This window comes from Salmo salar, chromosome ssa13, assembly GCF_905237065.1.
Source record: "Salmo salar chromosome ssa13, Ssal_v3.1, whole genome shotgun sequence".
In the NCBI taxonomy this organism is placed as follows: Eukaryota; Metazoa; Chordata; class Actinopteri; order Salmoniformes; family Salmonidae; genus Salmo; species Salmo salar.
In genome coordinates, this window is record NC_059454.1 from 73,202,321 (window position 1) to 73,217,755 (window position 15,435).

The following is a 15,435-nucleotide window of genomic DNA, read 5'->3' on the forward strand; positions in this document are numbered from 1 at the left end:
TGTGTGTTTATTCAGACAGAGTTAAATGACCTCTTATCAGTTGTTTAAATAACTAACTGACTGTGTTGCTGTTGTGCGTTAGGCGAGGCAGCCGTTCCCTCCCCCCGTGGGCTGGGCTGGTGGCGAAGGGGTGCAGACTGTGACGGTGGAGACCCATCCCGTCCAGGAGACCACCTTCCACGTGCCTCCCCAGGCGCCCAAAGCCATCCACCCTTTGGCCCCCGGCAACATCTCCTCCACCCACCACCACCATCACCACGGACACCATCACCATGGACACCATCACCCTCATGGACAGCAGGGCCTGCCAGCACGGCCCCGGCCCCGCCTCTACCGCTCCCCCACCAACAGCGCCTCCACGGAGAACTCCATGGAGGTGGTGCACGGCCACCTGTCCATGACCTCCCTGTCTTCCTCCGCCTCCTCCTCCTCCACATCTTCCTCCTCCACCGGGGCCCAGGGCAACCAGGCCTACCAGTTGCGCCCGCTCCCCACCAACGCAGCCTTGGACTTTGGTAGGAATGGGAGCATGACCATGGGACTGGGTGCCTTCTCCAACCCCAGACAAGAGACTGGAATGGCGGGCCACCCCACCTACCCCATGGGCATGAGACAGGGCATAGACAGGGAGGAGTCGCCCATGGCGGGAGTCTGTGTACAGCAGAGTTCTGTCGCCAGTTCATGACTAAACTGAGAATGTTTTTTTTTCTTTCTATTTGTATTTTTTTAGGTGGTGGTTTTTTCAACAAAAAAGTGCATAGAGATCAAAAAGCTGCTTAAAATTAGAGGGGCGATTATCACTGACCCGCTACCACAGTGCAGAGCCCACCATCTCTCCAGCTACTCTTCCCCATGCCACCCTTGGGTTTCTCTATTCACTTTGGTTTTCAAATGGGATTTTTGGATCTACCATTTTCAGTGTTCACAGGGAATTACAGATTTTTACTACAAACTGTCTCGCATAGCATACTTCACAACAGTACTGAAACACCCATACATTTCACATTCACCTCTCACTTGACTGCATGGTTTGCATTATTCCTTGTTATTGTCAGCTGAGAGCTTAGAAGTATGTGGTTAGAAAATTACGTGGCCCTCTTTTGCCAACGGCTATTTAGTAAAGAAATTGCTACAGTACCATAACACTTCCAGCAACTTCTATCCACACATTTGCCTTTTTTCCCCTGTCTTCGGCAAGAATTATTTTCGCTTTTGTACTTTTTGTTCTCATTTGAATTTCTCTGTTCTGTTGTGCAATTCCACCTGTGAGTTGTGAGACCTGTAGAGTTGCAGAGGAATGAAGCATTATGCAGGGAGGTTCCGTCTCGCTGGGTTTGTCTGTGTCACTCTTTCTCTGTTTGAGATTGGTGCCGATGCGAACTGTGGGCCGGCGCTCTTGCCGAGGTCAGCACGTGGGCAGCAGAGAGCTGGGAGGCCCCAGAGCAGTGAAGGTGGGCCCTGACCAGGTCCACACTGAAGAGATCTACTGAGGAGCAGCAGCCAGGGCCGGTCCTGCCCAAAACTAAAGTACAGATGTCTGGGCAGTAGCAGTTTTTTGAGATAACCCTTTGGCCTTATGATTTTTTTTGACTCTGAAGTGAGGGTGGGGGAAAGAAGCTGGACATTATCGTTTAAATGAGAAAATAGCTTTCCTGTATTTTTGAAGTATGGATAAAAACAAAAAAAATCTCAAAAAAATTTAAATAGGAAGAAAAGGTGTTTTTGAGAATGCTAATTTAAGAGGCCTTTAACTAAAATGTATGACTTGCGAGGCCCAGTGATTGCAGGGCCTTGCAAGTTCACAGTAGTGTTTTTGCAAGATGGATGGAATTAGCTACGACTGTGTCCCTTCCTGCTTTTTACTTGCTTTTCTTTGCTTTGTTTCTTCAGCATGTGGTTCCTCCAACAGAGCTTCTGCACAAATGTCTTCGGTTCTTCTTGAAAATGAAAACATGCAGAATTTTATGTGACTGATTTTTTTTGTCTCACAATTATGCTGTGAATTTTACAAAGATTTATTTTCCCTTTTGATAATTTATTGTACCAAAGCTGTTTTTTATAGCACATAGATGTCTGTAACAAATAATGTAGCAGTTCTGCACTTTGACACAAGGTGTATCAAGACCTTTTTTAAATGTCAGTAAAAATGGCTGTATCTATTGCTTTAGCAAAACTGGAACTGTTGTTGAACTCAATACATTTACTGTTAGCTGTATCCTCGACAGAATTGGTTGTAAAGGTTCTCAAAAAAGACAAAAACACAAAAACAAATCTCTCATTGGTATAACTTTTTTTCCCGTTATCAAGGACTTGAGGGACAATAGATGCCAACGCTGGTTGCTACTCTGCGGGTTCCGGAGTATCAGTATGGTGGCTATGAGTCGGGGCAAGTCCTCGTATTCATGAGTCGAGAGGAAAAAATGTTAATAACAGTGCATTAATCCTTCAATTTGTGACCTGGGTTTCAGAGGCTGTTTCAAACATGCCTATCTATCTGGGTAAAGCTGCCTTAAAATGACTTTTGGCAGTCTTCACGGCAGTGGCTAAAATGGTACCCCCCCCCCCCCCCAATTTTGAAGCAACCCTATTTGACCTAGCTAGCAGAGGCACTGTACACATCCACATGTTTAGATGGTTTTGGAGATGGGGTACTGCTCTAAATTAGCTCAAATTCACGTGTTTGACTGAAGCTCTCACCATGGGTGTTAAATCCAAAAGGAAACTAGTAGGGATGGATGGAGTGAGAAGTGAGCCCTGTCTGCTGGAGCGTCATACTCCAGTCTCCTCGTGTGATGCCAGAGGATACGAGAGAACTGGCCAACGTTTTGTACCAGTTGCAAATGGAAAGGGGCGGCAACAGCTAGAGGAAAGGTGTCCATGACAACACAGGCTTCAGGTGTTTACTTTTCAACCCCATTTTAATAGTTGAAATAGAATTTATGTATATATTTATATTTTTTTAATAAAGGAAGTTTAGAACTCACTACTTTTTTCCTAATGGTATTTTGAGTACATTTAAGTCAATGTGGAGACCATGCAGTGGAAGTTATTCTGTGATATTAGTCAATGGGTAACAGTGCTTCCAGGCCAAAGTAGTTGACAATGCCAGTACAAATGCAAAACTTGTAGGGTTTAAATTTTAACAGGACAATAGATATGCATACCTTAAATATTATAGACAGGGTATAGTGTGTGGGTGTATGTCTACGAACCTGAATGACAGCTGTGTTTTAATATATAACAAATACATAAGAAATGATGTACGTATTACAGGAACTAATTTAAGTTGCATTAAAATTGGCATAAGCTTCAACCGTGGGTCCATTTGAAGTCAGGCTACTGACACGTGTGTGAAAGCTATGATCGTCACCATATAACCAGTCAACAAACATCCAACGTTTACTCCCAAGTGTTCAGTATAATTTCTGCTCTGCTCCCTGTTTCATTCAAATAAAAGCTTTGTCCTACTTGCCACCCTTTATTTTCTGTCCCCCAGTCTGGTTTTGAGTGATTGACAACATAGTTTGGTTACAGGACATCTGACATGCACTGTTAAGATTAAACGGCATGGGGAAAGTACCTGTGTCCACAGATTGTAAGATCTAGTCAATACTTGCTGTGTATATGATGTTACAAAAAGATACAAAATGGACAAGCCCTTTGTATTATATTCAAGCGGTCTTATGTATGATATAAAAAAGTTCATTAACTTGTACTGAGTCTGTTCTTTTTGTTTCCTTTTCACTGGGTAACAGGACTAACATTCAATCACAGTAGACCTGTCTGGAATGCCAACCCAAGCATTCTAACTAGTCTAGTTCCCATCATGACAATTTTATGCTTCAGTAATGAATGCAATATTAAAAAGACCCAAATCCAAGTATGGTATGTCCAAATTTGAAAGTATCAAAAATGTAAGCTCACTTAGATGATTTTGAACATATGCGAAAGATGCTAATATCAGGCCCATGACTTGCATGGGATATGTGCCACAAATGCTAAAACATTAGCATGTGGAAACTGCGCCAGGAAAACTATTACTTAGTTGGTTACAGCGAGCAAATACGACCATCACTATCAATCATAGTTAACAAGTTTTTAATGTTATTCCGCCATTGCCACACATACCACAATACAGAAACTAAACCAAAGCATGGATTGCTATCCCTTTTGACACAATCACGTTGAACGTGTGTTAACCGTGTTAACCAATGATGTGTATATAAAGCATTGGTGTTAACCCTTCACCCCACTTGGTCCTTTGATTGTTATGAAGGGATTTCCATCCTTAAAAATGTAGAAAAGTCACAATGGCACTGAAGAACCAAGTAAAACAGAATGTTTAGACACTGCAGAAAGTGGGACAAAATGACAGAAAGACCCAAGCCCCTTACCTTTGCAATCATTTTAATACTTCCTTGGTGTGACTTTCATGCCAGGTAAACTATTGTATGATGTCTGGTGAAATGAACATTTGATACATTTTGCAGCTGCTGTTTTCTTCCTGCTTGATATACTGTAGAGCGGCATCCTCTTTTGTGTGACACCTGTGAATGAATGTATTTGGTGTAATGATTAAGGTGTGGCAGACAGCAGGATTGTACTGGTGTTAGAAGTGGGATAGCGCTACTGTAAGGCCATCGGAGGTGTGCCCAGGTGTTATTGACTTGAGATAGTTACGTGTGGGAAGGAAAGGGATTGTGTAGCATCAGAAATCTCATCAACACCAAAAATCTCATCAACCGGTTCAGACCTTGGTGTTGGCCTAATGGTCAAGGTGTTGGACTGAGGGACTTGTTTGGTCTACCCCCTGAACTCTGTTCCAGACAAGATAAACCCCTTCTTAGCCCGCTTTTAGGATAACACACTACCACTGACGTGGCCCGCTACCAAGGACTGTGGGCTTTCCTTCTCCGTGGCTGACGTAAAACGTTTAAGCGTGTTAACCCTTGCAAGGCTGCCGGCCCAGACAGCAACCCTAGCCGCGTCCTCAGAGCATGTGCAGACCAGCTGGCTGGACAGTTTACGGACATATTCAATCTCTCCCTATCCCAGTCTGCTGTCCCCACTTGCTTCAAGATGTCCAGCATTGTTCCTGTACCCAACAAAGCAAAGGTAACTGAACTAAATTACTACCGCCCCGTAGCACCCACTTCTGTCATCATAAAGTGCTTTGAGAGGCTAGTAAGGATCATCTCACCTCTACCTTACCTGACACCCTATACCCTCTTCAATTTACTTACCGCCCCAATAGATCCACAGACAATAAAATCGCCATCACACTGCACACTGCCCTATACAATCTGGATAAGAGGAATACCTATGTAAGAATGCTGTTCATTGACTATAGCTCAGAATTCAACACCATAGTACCCTCCAAGCTCGTCATTAAGGTCGGGGCCCTGGGTCTGAACCCCGCCCTGTGCAACTGGGTCCTGGACTTCCTGACTGGCTGCCCTCAGGTGGTGAAGGTAGGAAACAACACCTCCACTTCGCTGATCCCCAACACGAGCCCCCGAGTGGCGCAGCGGTCTAAGGCACTGCATCTCAGTGTTAGATGCATCACTACAGACCCTGGTTCAATCCCGGGCTGTATCACAACCGGCCGTGATCAAGAGTCCCATAGGGCGGCGCACAATTGGACCCAGCGTCGTCTGGGTTAGGGGAGGGTTTGGCCGGGGTAGGCCATCATTGTAAATAAGAATTTGTTCTTAACTGACTTTAATAAATAAAAAGGGTGCGTGCTCAGCCCCCTCCTGTACTCCCTGTTCACCCATGATGGCGTGACCATGCACGCCTCCAACTCAATCATAAAGTTTGCAGACGACACAACAGTAGTAGGCCTGATTACCAACAATGACGAGACAAGCTACAGGGAGGAGGTGAGGGCCCTGGGAGAGTGGTGTCAGGAAAATAACCTCTCACTCAACAAAACAAAGGAGCTGATTGTTGACTTCAGGAAACAGCAGAGGGAGCACCCCCTCATCCACATCGACGGGACCGAAGGTGAAAAGCTTCAAGTTCCTCGGCATATACATCACTGACAATCTGAAATAGTCACCCACACAGAGTGTGGTGAAGAAGGCGCAACAGTGCCTCATCAACCTCAGGAGGCTGAAGAAATTTGGATTGGCCCCTAAGATCCTCACAAACTTTAACAAATGCACAATTGAGAGCATCCTGTCGGGCTGTATCACCGCCTGGTATGGCAACTGCACCACCCGCAACTGCAGGGCTCTCCAGAGGGTGGTGTGGTCTGCCCAACGCATCACTGGGGGCAAACTACCTGCCCTCCAGGACATCTACAACACCCGATGTCACAGGAAAGCCAAAAAGATCATCAAGGACATCAACCACCGAGCCACGGCCTGTTCACCCCACTATCATCCAGAAGGCGAGATCAGGTGCATCAAAGCTGGGACTTAGAGACTGAAAAACAGCTTCTATTTCAAAGCCATCAGACTGTTAAATAGCCATCACTAGCCGGCTTCCACCCGGTTACGCAAGCATGTACGTTAGAGGCTGCTGCCCTATATACATGACTTGGAATCACTGGCCACTTTAATAATGGAACATTAGTCACTTTAATTATGTTTAAATAATGTTTACATACTGCTTTACTCATATCATATGTACATACTGTATTCTATTCTACTGTATTTTAGTGAATGCCACTCCGACATTGCTCGATCTAATATTTATATATTTCTTAATTCCATTCTTTTACTTTTAGATTTGTATGTATTGTTTTAGATAACACTGCACTGTTAGATACTACTGCACTATCGGAGCTAGGAACACAAGCATTTCGCTACATCCGCAATAACATCTGCTAAATATGTGTATGTGATCAATAAAATTTTATTTGATTTGATTTACAGTAGCTAAACTATGTACTTTGTCACCAATTGCATAGCTTTAACTGTTACTGTCAACGTTCTCTTGTGCCTATGTATTTAAAAGTCTTCCCTCTCAACTTAATGACATTGATCACTACTATATCATGCTCCTGAAAGTATTTGCAATCGACTGTAGTATTGTAACCATTCCTTAAAGTGCAGTACATATTTTAGTCACAAGAGGGTATTCTAACACAAATGTGGAGAACATACCACCAGTAAAATGGATATGCAGTTGAGCAATTATATTTCCTTGCTTGTTTTTTGTTTAATGGATATTAACTATGTTTATGTTCCTTGTAAATGTCTCATGGCTTCTCAATCCCTAACAACATCTAACCCACAGCCCCATGACAAGTATGCTGATCCATATCACATACAGTGCTTTCGGAAAGTATTCAGATCCCTTAACTTTTTTCACATTTTGTTACATTACAGCCTTATTCTATGAGGCTCGAAATTGATCCATTGATCATCCTTGAGATGTTTCTACAACTTGTTTGGAGTCCAGCTGTGGTAAATTCAATTGATTGTACATGATTTGGAAAGGCACACACCTGTCTATAAAAGGTCCAACAGTTGACACTGCATGTCAGAGCAAAAACCAAGCCATGAGGTCTAAGGAATTGTCCATAGAGCTCTGAGACAGAATTGTGTCGAGGCACAGATCTGTGGAAGGGTACAAAAAATGTCTGCAGCATTGAAGGTCCCCCAAAACACAGTGGCTTCTATCATTCTTAAATGGAAGAAGTTTGGAACCACCAAGTCTGCCTAGAGCTGGCCGCCCGGCCAAACTGCGCAATCGGGGGAGAAGGGCCTTGGTCAGGGAGGTGACCAAGATCCCGATGGTCACTCTGACATAGCTGCAGAGTTCCTCTGTGGAGATGGAGAACCTTCCAGAAGGACAATTATCTCTGCAGCAGTCCACCAATCAGGCCTTTATCGTAGAGTGGCCAGACGGAAGCCACTCCTCAGTAAAAGGCACATGACAGCTCACTTGGAGTTTGTCAAAAGGCACATTCTCTGGTCTGATGAAACTGATTGAACTTTTTGGCCTGAATGCTAAGCATCACGTCTGTAGGATGCTGTGGAGATGTTTTTCAGCAGCAGGGACAGGGAGACTAGTCAGGATCGAGGGAAAGATGAACAGAGCAAAGTACAGAGAGATCCTTGATGAAAACCTGCTCCACAGCGCTATGGACCTCAGACTGGGGGCGAAGGTTGACCTTCCAACAGGACAACGACTTAGAGCACACAGCCAAGACAGCGCAGGAGTGGCTTTGGGACAAGTCTCTGAATGTCCTTGTGTGGGCCAGCCAGAGCCCGGACTTGAACCCAATCGAACATCTCTGGAGAGACACCTCCAGTGCAGCGACGCTCCCCATCCAACCTGACAGAGCTTGAGAGGATCTGCAGAGAAGAATGGGAGAAACTCCCCAAATACAGGTGTGCCAAGCTTGTAGCTTCATACCCAAGAAGACTCGAGGCTGTAATCGCTGCCAAAGGTGCTTCAGCAGAGTACTGTGTAAAGGGTATGGATACTTATGTAAATGTGATATTTCAGTTTTTTATTTGTAATACATTTGCAAAAATTTCTAAGAACCTTTTTTTTACTTTGTCATTATGGGGTTGTGTGTATATTGATGAGGGAAAAAAACTATTTTATTCATTTTATAATATGGCTGTAACATAACAAAATATGGAAAAAGTGGAGGGTCTGAATAATTTCTGACTCACTTTATCTTTAATCTTGTTTTGGGGGTAATGCAAACATATTTATTTCAAACATACTTTATCAATTCATTAAAAAAAAATTGTAATGTCGTCATTTAGGTTTTTGTACAATTATTGTGCTTTCATATAAAACATGTCACAGATGTCGTCTGGAATGGAGGACCAAAACGCAGCAGGAATGTGGATGCTCATCTTAGTTATTTTAAATGAAGAGAACACCAAAAACAACAAAACAAAGAACGCACGAACAACAAAAGTCTTGTAAGGCTCACACAGGCAAAACAAGAAACAATCTCCCACAAACACTAAACCAAACAATTACCCATATATAGGACTCTCAATCAGAGGCAACGAGAAACACCTGCCTCCAATTGAGAGTCCAGCACCCAAACCTAAACATAGAAAACCTAAACTAGACAACATGCAGAAATACAACCTAGAACAACTAACCTAGAACATACACCCAAAACCCAGGAACACATAAATCAAACACCCCTCTCTAACACACACAAAAAAAACACCATACAAAACAAACATCCCTCTGCCACGTCCTGACCAAAATACTAAACAACTATTCCCTCTGCTGGTCAGGACGTGACACCATGCTTATCATCCATCAATTATCTCTGCACTATCACACTAAAAGAACAACTGCATGGGCCTGGGGTGGGCGGCAGAGATTGGAGTGGTCAGTGACAGAGACAAGTAGGGTGAAACCAAAGAAAAGACCAACATGGAGACTTTATAATTCAGTGGAAGGAATTTCACAATGAGAGAGAAATGGTACTCTTTGAAAAGACATTGGTGCCAAAGTCACCAGTAAACAGTTACATATATTGATGTAAGGTTGAGGGGGGAGGTTCTACAGTGGTGATTCTTGAGGCTCAAACCAGGTTTCCATCCAACTTTTTAATGTGAGTAAAGTACGTCGGGTAAAAAAATTTCATCACAGGCCTGAAACAGAAAATGTTTCAGTAAACCTTCCAAATATCGATGAAACAAAATACGGTCGACAAGGGGGGATCTTTTCATGTCGGTAAAATTTATTATGCGATAAATGTTGCTGGAAAATCAAATACTGATATAATAACCATCATCTCCAAGTAAGGTATGGTCCTCCTACTACGTCTCTGGAAAGCATTCCGTTTAGGCTACAGTTGAAATAAGTTAAACTGAACAAAAATATAAACTCATCATGCAACAATTTCAAAGATTTTACTGAGTTCATGTAAGGAAATTAGTCAACTGAAATAAATTAATTAGGCCTTAATCTATGGATTTCACATGACTGCGAATACAGATAACTTCAAAAAAGGTAGGGGCGTGGATCAGAAAACCAGTCAGTATCTGGTGTGACCACCATTTGCCTCATGCAGCACGACACATCTCCTTCACATGTGGCTGTGGATTGTGGCCTGTGGAATGTTGTCCCTCCTCTTCAATGGCTGTGCAAAGTTGCTGGATATTGTCAGAAACTAGAACATGCTGTCGTACGCCCAAACACGCTCAATAGGTGAAATGTCTAGTGTGTATGCAGGCCATGGAAGAACTGGGACAGCTTCCAGGAATTGTGTACAGATCCTTGTGACATGGGGCCATACATTATCATGCTGAAACATGAGGTGATGGTGGCAGATGAATTGCACGACAATGGGCCTCAGGATCTCGTCACGGGAGCTCTGTGCAATGAAATTGCCATTGATAAAATGCAATTGTGTTTATTGTCCGTAGCTTATGACTGCCCATACCATAACCCCACCGCCTCCATGGGGCACTCTGTTCACAACGTTGACATCAGCAAACCGCTCACTCCCACAATGCCAATCACGTGGTCTGTAGTTGTGAGGCTGGTTGGACGTACTGACAAATTCTCTAAAACTACGTTGGTAGAGAAATTAACATAGAATTTTCTGGCCACAGCTCTGGTGGACATTCATGCAGTCAGCATGCCAATTGCACACTCCCTCAAAACTTGAGACGTGTGGCATTGTGTTGTGTGACAAAACTGCACATTTTAGAGTGGCCTTTTATTGTCCCCAGCACAAGGTGCACCTGTGTAATGATCAAAATCAGATTCTTGATAGGACACACCTGTCAGGTGGATGGATTGTCTTGGCACAGTAGAAATGCTCACTAACAGGGAAGTAAACAAATTTGTGCACAGAATTTGAGATAAATAAGCTTTTTGCGCATATGGAACATTTCTGGGATCTTTTATGTCATCTTATGAAACATGGTACCAACACTTTACATGTTGCGTTTATATTTTTGTTCAGTGTATAATGAACTTTACAGGGTAGTGAAAGTGCAAAGTAATGAGCTTGATATTCCTTTCCAATAAACATTGAGGGTCTTATTCTGTTGACATGATCATCGATGCTTGGCTGCCGTTTGACAAATAAAAAATCTTGCTCTTTTGTCCATAATAATCTCATCATGTAAATGATTTGATGCTCTCTAGCCTACAGCACGGTATATGCATGCTGTAGGCTAGAGCGCATGTGCCAATACCACAGTGGGCACACATGTTATATAACACTTTTTTTTGTGAGAAAACCATTAGTGGACCTTAAAATGCTTGTATCTTTATTCGGTATATGGGAATTTAACTGCACAAGGTATTTTTATGTGCACTACGTCATCATGCACAGCCTTTTATCTGCAACAAGTCAATTGGATGGGAAAAGGCACACATTGTTTTAATGCAGATTTTAGAATATTTGCATGAAAATCTGTTGCCAATTGGATGGAAAACCTAGCTATTGAAGTCATATTGTGAGGCAACATAAATCTTTACATGGAGGTGTTGGGAAAGGTCCCGTGTGGCTCAGTTGGTAGAGCATGGTGTTTGCAACGCCAGGGTTGTGGGTTCGATTCCCATGGGGGACCAGTATGGGGAAAAAAATGTATGAAATGTTTCCATTCACTACTGTAAGTCGCTCTGGATAAGAGCTTCTGCTAAATGTAAAGAATGCTATCTGCAGAGTCCCCACCAACCAGATGTTCCACTTTTCAGGTGAAATGGAAAGAGAGCCTGTGACACAATTTCCAATTAATAAGGTGACACCAGAGAGGAAGAGGTGAAGAGAGAGGTTTCACGTCCTCCAAAATATGTGCAAAATAAACCCAATACGTTTCTATAGGATTATTTTGGACCTAAGCATGTTGCCTGCCTTCCTGCCTTTGGGACAACCCATTTTTAGGGCAGAGACATGATCATATCCTCATTATATACAGATCTCCATTTCCTGGATTTGTTGAACAGTGCAGAAGAGAAACCTCCCACGATAGTTTTTTCTTATTCTTGACAGGACCAGTATCACAGTGTTTCTAAACCCAAAGGCGCAACATCACGAGACTTCCGGGAACGTTTTGAGAAGTCAATGAGAGAAATACAAAATGATTCTTTAAAGCTGCAATATGTAACTTTTTGGGTGACTGACCAAATACACATAGAAATATATGTTATAGATCTGTCATTCTCATTGAAAGCAAGTCTAAGAAGGACAATCTGTTCTATAGTATGTGCGCTATTTCTATGCTTCTCGTTCTTAAGTTTATTTTTTGCGACTTTTAATTTTGGTTTTGTACAACAGCTTCAAATAGATGAAAATACAATATTTTTGGTCATGGAAAATATATTTCACAGCAGGTTAGATGGTACCATGATTCTCTACACTATACTTGCTTGTTTTGTCTCATAAACTGAAATTATTAGAACTATTAGAATTTTAGAAACCAGGAAACGGCAGAGTGATTTCTGCATAGTGCATCATTAAATATGCAACAAGTGTTTGTTTCATTCTGTTGAGCCATTATCTCCGGACAAATTAACTTACAACTGTAATGTTGTGTTTGCTGCAATATAATAGAATTACCGGTAGGCCTACTATAGGGCTACTTGCACTCAAACCATGGAAAGGAAAAACCAAAGAGATGCTAATCTTAATTTAATGCCGCAATATATAATAATAATAATAACCTGTTTGTATTTTCCCCATAAACAATGACTGGACTTAATGTTTATATTACCCTAATAAAGTTAAGAAACCGTTGTGAAGGTTTGGTGTGGTATGGCTATTATTTGGCTTAGCTACTGCATGCCTATGAAGGCAGTTCACACCGGAGGTCCAATTGACACCGACAGTTGAACTTCTTACTCTTTTAATCTAACAATATAATGGTTATCTTTATAAAAAACATTCAGGTAAAAAATTTACTAATTATCCTCTTTCTGTACATCTACATCTGCATAGCAGTACAGTCGTTGCCAAAAGTTTTGAGAATGACACAAATATGAATTTCCACAAAGTTTGCTGCTTCAGTGTCTTAAGATATTTTTGTCAGATCTTACTATGGAATACTGAAGTATAATTACAAGAATTTCATAAGTGTCAAAGGCTTTTATTGACAATTACATGAAGTTGATGCAAAGAGTCAATATTTGCAGTGTTGACCCTTCTTTTTCAAGACCTCTGCAATCTGCCCTGGCATGCTGTCAATTAACTTCTGGGCCACATCCTGACTGATGGCAGTCCATTCTTGCATAATCAATGCTTGGAGTTTGTCAGAATTTGTGGGTTTTTGTTTCTCCACCTGCCTCTTGAGGATTGACCACAAGTTCTCAATGGGATTAAGGTCTGGGGAGTATACTGGCCATGGACACAAAATACGTCACCAAACTGTTCCTGGATGGTTGGGAGAAGTTGTTCTCGGAGGATGTGTTGGTACCATTCTTTATTCATGGCTGTGTTCTTAGGCAAAATTGTGAGTGAGCCCACTCCCTTGGCTGAGAAGCAACCCCACACATGAATGGTCTCAGGATGCTTTACTGTTGGCATGACACAGGACTGATGGTAGCGCTCACCTTGTCTTCTCAGGACAAGCTATTTTCCGGATGCCCCAAACAAACGGAAAGGGGATTCATCATAGACAATGACTTTACCCTAGTCCTCAGCAGTCCAATCCCTGTACCTTTTGCAGAATATCAGTCTGTCCCTGATCTTTTTTCTGGAGAGAAGTGGCTTCTTTGCTGCCCTTCTTGACACCAGGCCATCCTCCAAAAGTCTTCGCCTCACTGTGCGTGCAGATGCACTCACACCTGCCTGCTGCCATTCCTGAGCAAGCTCTATACTGGTGGTGCCCCGATCCCGCAGCTGAATCAACTTTAGGAGACGGTCCTGGTGCTTGCTGGACTTTCTTCGGCACCCTGAAGCCTTCTTCACAACAATTGAACCGCTCTCTTTGATGTTCTTGATGATGCGATAAATGGTTGATTTAGGTGCGATCTTACTGGCACCAATATCCTTGCCTGTGAAGCCTTTTTTGTGCAAAGCAATGATGACGGCACGTGTTTCCTTGCAGGTAACCATGATTGACAGAGGAAGAACAATGATTCCAAGCACCACCCTCCTTTTGAAGCTTCCAGTCTGTTATTCAAACTCAATCAGCATGACAGAGTGATCTCCAGTGTCACGACTTCCGCCGGAGTCGGTCCCTCTCCCTGTTCGAGTGGCGTTCGGTGGTCGACGTCACCGGCCTTCTAGCCATCACCGATCCGCTTTTAATTTTCCATTTGTTTTGTCTTTGGTTTTTACACACCTGTTTTCAATTCCCCCATTACATATTCATTATTTAACCCTCTGTTTTCCCCCATGTTTGTGTGTGTGTTTGTTTTATTGTAAGGCTGTATCTGACGGCTGATATATTGTTCCCGGGTTTTGTTATTACGCCCGTTTATTTCGTGGTACCGGTATTTTTTCCAGCACCATAGTATTGTGTTTATGCTGGTGTTTTCTTGAATTAAATACCTTGTCCACGCATCTCAGCTCTCCTGCACCTGACTCCTTTCACCAGTTACCCACAGCCTTGACAGAAACACGCACCCCAAAAGGAATGGAGTCAGCAGGAGCAGGTGCCCCAGCAGTAGGGGTTGATGAGCGAGTCCAGCAGCAAGCTGCCATGCTGCAGCATCTCGGCAGCACCATGGATCGCGTGCTACAAACCATGGAGCACTGGGAGAGAAGAGGAGTCCCTCCAGTGTCTCCACCAGCTCCACCAGCACCACCAGTCTCACCATCACTCACCCCTCCTTCACCCGGGCCCAGTGGGATACGGCTCACCCTCCCGAAGGAGTATGATGGAATGGCGGCGGGTTGTCAGGGGTTCTTGCTCCGGCTAGAGCTCTACCTGGCAACCGTCCACCCGGCTCCTTCGGGCCGAGAGAGCGTCGCCGCCCTCTTCTCCTGCCTCTCAGGGAAAGCCCAGGAGTGGGCCAACGCCGTATGGAGGGAAGAAGAAGCGGTGTTGGACCACTTTGAGGATTTCGCCCGCCGCTTCCGGGCAGTCTTTGACCATCCGCCTGAGGGTAGAGCGGTGGATGAACGTCTCGTCCACCTGAGGCAGGGGACGAGGAGCGCACAGGAGTTTGCGTTGAAATTCCGGACCCTGGCCGCCGGCGTGGGATGGAACAACAGGGCCCTGATCAATCACAACTGGTGCAGTCTGCGCGAGGACGTCCGTCGGGAGTTGGCCTGCAGGGACATCACTCTCACATTCGACCAGCTGGTGGACCTGTCCATCCGGCTGGATAACCTGCTGGCTACCCGCAGACGTCCAGATCGGGGTCTGTCGGTTCCATCCCCCAGCACCACCGCTCCGACGCCCATGGAGCTGGGAGGTGCTGCACTTAGGGCAACTGGAGGAGGGGCCGTTCCATGCACCATCTGTGGCCGCAGAGGGCACACTGCCGGTCGGTGCTGGGGAGGTTCCTCTGGGAGTCGAGGCAGCAGGCAGGGCACTC

General features: G+C 44.0%; 1 protein-coding gene across 5 annotated transcripts in view; it reads left to right on the forward strand.

Moving 5' to 3' along the window:
• Positions 1 to 3,715, forward strand: part of dyrk1aa (dual-specificity tyrosine-(Y)-phosphorylation regulated kinase 1A, a) — a 59,330-nt gene extending 55,615 nt beyond the window's left edge. For all 5 annotated transcript variants that reach the window (XM_014137264.2, XM_014137267.2, XM_014137268.2 and 2 more), the window contains one exon: positions 83 to 3,715. In XM_014137264.2, the coding sequence (XP_013992739.1) occupies positions 83 to 685 (603 nt within the window). In that variant the 3' untranslated portion in view covers positions 686 to 3,715. The remainder of the gene's footprint in view (positions 1 to 82) is intronic.
• Positions 3,716 to 15,435: the final 11,720 nt, after the last annotated feature.